The following is a 7,854-nucleotide window of genomic DNA, read 5'->3' as shown; positions in this document are numbered from 1 at the left end:
CCCATTTGACCAGCTATATGTGAGACTGTGACTGCTCGAGGAAAAAAAATGATCAATTTGTGTCGTCTGTGACATCTTTTCACCTCACAAAATTCATGTTCATCTTACTTATTACTTTTCTTCTATAAATTTCATGTGCTCTTTACAAATACTACCTCCGTCCGGGTTTATTAGGCCCCTCTTATTTTGGGCTAAACTTTAACTTAAAATTTTAACTAATGAAATGTAAACTATATGTCACAAAAATTATATTGTTGGAAAGCTTTTTCAAATACAAATCGAACAGCATAATTTTGTTAGCATATACTTCATAGTTTAGTAGTCTATAGATGATCAAAGTCAAGCCCAAAATACAAAGAGGCTCAATAAACCCGAACGGAGGTAGTATACATGAATACTACACCTGAACTTGGATGGAGGGGCCCAATAAGGCACAACATCTTTTGAGCTTGGATGAAAAGTTCAGGTGTGCGGTTGCCTTTCTTCCACTGTTTTAAAATAAATATTCTCGGCTTTCATATTAAATCTACATGTTTATCCAAGCAAAATGTTTGATGTGTATGTACAATATTGTTAACTTAATTAGACTCACCAGTCCCTCTCATACTATTACACAAGTTAGTCAATTCCCATATCAAATTCATCTGAATTATTTATGTAGGATTCACTCATAGCTAAACATACATAAAGGGGCACACGTCAGTGGGGGTGGTCTACGGTGAGTCGATCTCCTGCCATTGAACGGATCGTCGCTTCTCTCATCTAGGCTCCATCGATGGCTATTTCGGGGCACCCTTAATTGCATATGTTAATTGTTCGATAGTCAGATGGACTTGCACGACATTGAACTACTGTGGCCCTATAGCTTGAGCTTGCCGCCATATTCCTCAGGTAGTTGGGAGTCGTCAATGGCGTCCCGAAGAGTGGCATCGAGGTCCCTATCAGCGACAAACACAAACTTCTTCTTTGTCTTGTCATCGATGAAGGGGTAAACCATCTTCCATGCGGCCATGAACATGTAGGGCACATGGATCAGGAACACACGCCCCAATCGCTCAGGGTAATAGCTCTGCATGATGTCGAGCGCTGCCGCATAGCCTCGGATGTCGCAGTTTGCATACCCCCACCCTCTCAAGTCTATCACTGCCGCAAACTTCTCCTGCCCCACCGGCAACCTATAACGACCAAGACAAACCCATCAATTAATAACTCGACTGATGAAAGGAGATTGCTATACGGACGGCAAAATCAGACGACTCATGAAGGGCAGTGATAATCTGGCCGCACACATGCATGCCCACAGCGGTGCAACGGCCGTTGGATTTGTTGTCGTCCACACATCGTCCATGTTTTGTCGTTCATAGAACAGTTTCGCTGATGAAACGTAGCTAGCTAGTATGAAAAATCAATATATGGACGTACCTGGTGCATATTTTGTCGAGGACATAGGCTACATAGCGCTTGAATCCGTCAAGGTCTCGCCGGGCGGGAAAGTGGCGTGCGCCATAGATATACGCCATGGGGCGACCAAGACGATCGAAGCCCTGCATGTCGACCCTCTTCTTTGCGATCTCGTCGCGCACCTCCTCGCCGGAGATGGAGCCATGGGGCTTGGTGACGCGCTTCCAGGCGAGGTACTGGAGGAGCATCGTCGACGCCTTGCCAATGTTGTAGTCCCGAGCACACAGGAACCGGCGCAGCACGAAATCGTCCTCCTCCTACACGTGCACGATAGCGTAGATCAACAGGTGGATTGTTGTTGCCCACACATACGATACATGTTTTCTTTACAAAGACATTTCCATTCAATCGTTATATTGAGTTGATACAACCACATTGAGCAAATGTCAGGCCTCTGCATAACAAGATGGACAGCCAACACGTCAAAATATGAAATAATTTATCTTGCAAAAAAAGTAAGAATAGAGCAACAACCTAAGATGGAGGCCCAATCTTAAGATTACATCACCATCCATGGTTGAACAAAAACCTCCCTTGCCATAAGCTTCTGTCGGGTAGTCATGAAAAAAAAATCTCGTAGAATAGACCAAGTAAAAAAGCCGATATGTGCGATGCATGGTTGGATGGCCAATTCTATAAAGATGATTGACCATCAAGATTGGAGTGCTGATTGGACGTATCTCCTCTCCTCGCAAATGAGAAGAGTGGGTGGCCAGCCAACCACTATCAGCTAATTAAGCTAGCACAGCCAACACAGCAACCTAATTTAACCGTGCTGATTGGGAAATGAAGTGGTCATGGGTTTAGGGAGTCGAGGACAGTGACAGGGGTCATGGGTTTAGCCGTATCATTGTGTCATGTCGGGTGTTTAGTGTCGTGTTAGATTCTGGCTTGTACTATATGTCATAGTACTCACGCGACGAGCTGACGAGGAATCAAGGAGACGATGGATGGATGGATGCGGTAGGGTTAGGGTACCTTGGCAGCGGGGTCCTGGGCCTCGGCGACGGCCCTCAGCTCCGCCACCTTCTTCCACTCCGCCGCGTCGCCGCCGTCGCCATGGCCGTGTTGGCGCTCATCAGTACCGAAGTCCATTCCTGCTGCAATGGAGGCGCTCGATCTGCTCTGCTCTGCTCTGTGTTGGCCGGTAGAGGGCTGGCTGGTTCTTATAGCCGTAGAAGGCTTGGGATGAGCTGGGTTGCTGCTGCGTGTCTGAGCGAATTAAAGCTGCATGTGACCTCTAAATCATAGGCTCGAGCGTGAGCGTGAGCGAGTGAGGTGTTCCGTCCCTGTCCGTCGGCAGGAACGGAAATGGACGAGACGCACTGGACGCCCACATAGCCACACGTTTCTCCTATAGTATTTAGAGCTCAGTAATTAGGACCCAAATCTCCTCCGCAATCTAAAAGATTGGCAGTACTTTCTGCACTACTAGCTGCCTACTCCATCTAAGAACAAGATTGGTGTTTCAGCTTCACAACTCACGAGCACGTCCGTCTGCCACACTAACATCGTATTCGTACGTACTACGTTACGTAACATCCATCTCTCGCAGGTTGCGTTGGTTACACGGACATCCACTTCTCTTCTTCGCTGGAACTTGGGAATTGGTTAGCTATCAACAGTGAACGGTAATGAGTTCATGGCAGACAGACACGTACACCCAAAACCGCTGGGACGGGGGTCGGTGGGACCTCACGCTTGAGACTTGAGAGAAAGAAACTTTGCGTCCGGTCGATCGTCCTCACGTTTATTTGCGATTAATTAAAGGTCGGGTACACACGACACGAGCACCACACCACAACAGTGTTAAGTAAACTGCTATACTGCCGAGAACGTTAATGGTTGAGGTGGACACACGTCCTCCCTTGCTTGGTGTCTGGCAGAGTAAGTGAGTGGGTTATGGGCCAACGCCCAATGGCGGCGAGATCGCCATCGTTTCCCTCGTGAAGCTCGTTCGTTTCGCAATCACCATTCATTGGATCCGCCGCTGACACACAGGCAGACAGACAGATTTCATTCATGCGTGCCGTCGCTTAATTCCTCTGCCTCCTCTTTTATTCGGAATAATTCCTCTGCCTCCTTTGCAATTAGGCTGCTACAGCAACTTCAATGGGGTGATTCATTTCGTCTGCGGCCGTTCGTTTTGGTCGGCATGGACAGAAAAGGCGGCCCAACGCGCCGACCCAAACGGACGCGCGGACCCATTCCCGGCCCATTTTTGAGCCTGATTTGCGTCGGTGTGGACACACAACGGACGTGCGTGCGTTCGCCTACTCCTGTCCCCGGGCCCGCTGGTTTGTGGCACATTGGCCTCCCTCCTCTGGCCAACAAGCAACCCTCACCCCCCGCCTCCTTCGTCACTGACGCCACCGTCCATTTTTGCAGCGACTCTTCCAGTTGCCGCCGCCTCCACATCCGCCCAGCAACGCCGCCCCTGCCCCCAGTCGCCCGTCGCCGCCGGGGAGCAAACTAGTTCCCGCTGCCGCTTCCCCAACCGCACAGCTGCCCGCGACCAAGAAGACGCCTCGCCGCCCCCGCTACATACGACCGGCATGCTCGTCGGACGCCGTCACACTCGTCGCACGCCGGCAGGGCAGCTAGCTGGTCTGTGGGCGCCGCGTCTCCCCTCGCCGGCCGTCTCCTTCTTCGACGCCCGCAAGCTGTTCGATAGTTTGCCAAGGTACGAAAATGGACTCTACCGACGAGTACTTTTTTCATAATTTCATTGCGACTCCGACGATTCCCAATATGTGATTTGGTTGAGCATATATGGACTCATGTTGGCAACCAATAGATGTATCTTCTTTTATTCGTTTGCAAAACTATGTGAAACATTTTTATTTTTATTTGGCCTATAAACTATACTATTTATTTGGGCGGAATATTTTATTTGTTAAATTTTCATTTCACAATATGCTGAATGCAATGCAAAATTGGACGGCCAGCCGGCCACGCCTGCACATATGGGTCGGTGCGTTGGGCGCGTTGCCGACCCATATGAAAAACAGGGCGGACGCAGGACGGGCGGCCGACCCAAACGAAGAAAAAGCGGACGAAATCACCGTTCATTTGGGTCGGTCCATTGGAGTTGCTCTTACCATTCATTGGACATGTGGTTTGCAAACTCATCAAAGTCCGCTATTAGGCTGTGGAGTTCCAAATCCAACACCAACCGATAGATTGCAGCACGTGCTGACGCAGTACCTAGGGCAGATCAGCCTAGTTTTTAACTTTTTATACATCATCTTATGCGTCGTCATTAGGTTCCACGAATTTAAACTTTCGGCAAATTGACATGTTCACTTTCACACTTATATTTGGGTGATTGAGTCAACACTCAACACACGCTTGACCTAGCTTTTCGTTTAACGTCATATTGGTATCTTCTGCTATCATCGGACCAAATATAGGATCATTAAAACATTCAAACCTCTTTCATATTAGGTATCACAAGAATCATTTATAATGTCTTTTCTTTGACAAGGATGATCCACCAATAACTTTAAAACTAGATGATGCCCCGCACATTGTTGCGGAAATATTTTACAACATATTTTAATGTGATTCGTCGTTTGAAACATGAATATTTGAAGTAATAATATAAAAAGCTAAAACTGAAAATACATATAATTTATTATGTTTAATTATTATATTGTTGTAAAAAAATATTAAATATAAATAACATACTCCCTCCTTTCATCTATATAGGGCCTAATGCATTTTTCGAGGCTAACTTTGATCAAATATTAGAGCAATAATATATGACATGCAACTTACACAAAGCACACCGTTAAATTCGTATGTGAAAGGAGCTTTCAATGATATAATTTTCACATTGTGCATATCATGTACTATTAATCTTGTCAATAGTCAAAGGCGGTCTTAAAAAACGCATTAGACCCTATATAGATGGAAGGAGGGAGTAGAAGAATGAAAATTCTTATGTACTATGTTTGCATATTGAGATGAGTCTTTTTTTCATGCATGTTTAATGATGAAGTGGCGTGCTTGCATGTTGAGACACATATGATAGTAGGGATGGGCCTTTTCTCATGCATGTTTTTTCTGAACATCAGTACAGACACAAGCGCTCATATACATGTGCATACACTCAGCCCTATGAACGCACACCTGACCTCCGAAAGACTGAGCCGACATATCATCTTGAAATTTACGAAGTCAGCGTAGACACCTCGTCGTCGACGGGAACGTCTCCTCCCACTGAATGCGCATCATCGGAAATCCTGAAATAAATCCAGGAAAAAATACGAGCACCAGGATTTGAACCCTGGTGGGCTGGGAATACCACAATCCCTTTAACCATCCAACCACAGGTTGGTTCGCTTTTCTCATGCATCTTGTGGGATGATTTGGCATGCTTGCATGTTGTGAGAAATAGTTAGTGGGGGCTAGTTATTTAGATATAGAGGATTCTTATCTCTTGGATAGTTCTCAACATAGACCATACACCATTATCAATATGAATTCAAATACTTTCTAATGATTTTTTGTTGTAGCATACGGGGTATCTTCTAGTTACCATGGTGAATGCGATTGGGCACCCATGAAGTGAGGGCGCCACCGACAGGAAAGATGACGGCGCTGTGACGCAACAGGTGAGAGCAGGGTACTTCCCCCTATGACCATCCCGGTACATATCGTAAATTTGCCCTTACTTCGAAGGCCATGGATAAGGCCCATATTAACGGCGAATCAACCTGGGGTTGAGTTGGTTAGGTGGACAGTGGTATCTCCAACCCATCAGGGTTCAAATCCTGATGCTCGCATTATTCCTGGATTTATTTCAGGATTTCCGGCGATGCGTTTTTACTGGGAGGAGACGTTCCCTTCGACGACGAGGCGCCTACGGTGACTTCATAAATCTCAAGATGATATGCCGACTCAGTCTCTCGGAGGTGCTCATAGGGGTAGGGTGTGCGTGCGTGTGTTCATAGGGGTGAGTGTATGCGCGTGTATATGAGCGCTTGTGTCTGTACTGATGCTAAAAAAAAGTCCATATTAACGCCACTGCCTTTCATCAAATTATAAACAAATAAAAAAAGTACGTTGAATCCCCCTTCTATAAGTTAATTAAAAAGCATAGCTCCTGCAAACAACGGTGCGGCTAGAAAGAGAGAGAGAGGGGGGGGGGGGGGGGGCGAGGGTGTTATAGACCTCTTAGTGCTTCCATGTACTATTCACGACGCGATATGTTCTTGGTATATCTAACTATGTTTTGATATATTTGAAATTTTATGAGACCGTAGATGTGTGTCGTTTCGATGTACTAGTTCTTTTTAATGCTAAAACCTTTTTAGTTGTGCTATCGCAAGTTATTTCACAGAAACACCCATAACATGGTATCATAGGATACTCTCCCTTAAAACACCTTTTTTGGGGGAGAAATCTCCCTTACAATACCTAATAAGACTGGCCCACACAATGATGATCGGTAATCACTCTTGCTATGATCAGAATGGGTCAACGTTATGCATTGGAGCACTGGTCCCGCCCAAAATTTCCAGGCTGATGGGTCTGCTTCATATGAAAATTGGGCCAGGAAAGCCAGCCATCACGGGCCCATTGGGACAAGCGGGTCCAACCAAATTTAGGTGTCCAACATTATAGTGTGCCGAGGGGTAACTTGGATCCTCGGCTATGTTGTACCGAGGGGTAACTGACCCAACCATGCTGGAAACATACGCATGCAGGGAAGCATTGGCACTGACGGATGATTTACTACTGCAGAGTTTAAAGGTGGCGTCCGACTTCCTGGGAGTGGTGAATGATATAAACAAGGGAACGGGAGGTTCTCATGCGGCAGTAGTACATGAAATAATGAACCATAGTAGTAGTTTTGTTTTTTGCTCTTTTGTTCATGAGCCACGGGACCATAATTTCGAGGCTCACAATCTTGCCAAATTTGCTTGTAATCTGAGTTTAGGTAGACATGTGTGGCTGGGCACTCCCCATGATCCACGGCGTGTACCTATGAACATTCTTGATTAATAAAGTTGCGAGTTTATCAAAAAAAACATTATAGTGTGCCATTACGGTAGCACATGGCTTTGCAAAGGTTGTTTCCCTTGTGCTTATAGAAAATTTTCAAATTATTGACTCAAGTATATTATTGTTTCGGAGTCTAAGTATGGTACCTCATGATGCAAATAGTTCATGGTAGAAATAGAAATTGTGCTGCATATGTTCCTTTTTTTTTCTTTGTTAGAACATAAATTTCTATTTGTTCGAGTGGTAAATAAATTTTTGATGACTTATCTTGCTAAGAAAGGGCACCAAACATGGCCCGTTTGGTAATAATTTGCTCCTTTTTTAGAAGAGTAATAATTTGCTCCTAGGACGACGCTTACGCCTTTGTTTTATGCAAGGCTA

General features: G+C 45.6%; 1 protein-coding gene across 1 annotated transcript; it reads right to left on the bottom strand.

Moving 5' to 3' along the window:
* Nucleotides 1–626: 626 nt before the first annotated feature.
* Nucleotides 627–2,604, bottom strand: LOC125554395 (phosphatidylinositol transfer protein 3-like). The gene is made up of 3 exons (XM_048717962.1): nt 2,440–2,604; nt 1,423–1,718; nt 627–1,175 (listed from the first exon to the last, which is right to left on the bottom strand). Exons 1-3 carry the CDS (start codon nt 2,554–2,556, stop codon nt 860–862), a joined length of 729 nt encoding a protein of 242 aa, XP_048573919.1. The 5' UTR covers nt 2,557–2,604; the 3' UTR covers nt 627–859.
* Nucleotides 2,605–7,854: the final 5,250 nt, after the last annotated feature.

The sequence above is a fragment of the Triticum urartu genome, chromosome 4, assembly GCF_003073215.2.
Source record: "Triticum urartu cultivar G1812 chromosome 4, Tu2.1, whole genome shotgun sequence".
In the NCBI taxonomy this organism is placed as follows: Eukaryota; Viridiplantae; Streptophyta; class Magnoliopsida; order Poales; family Poaceae; genus Triticum; species Triticum urartu.
The sequence above is the reverse complement of the archived record's forward strand: the minus strand, read 5'-3'. Positions and strand labels throughout refer to the sequence as shown.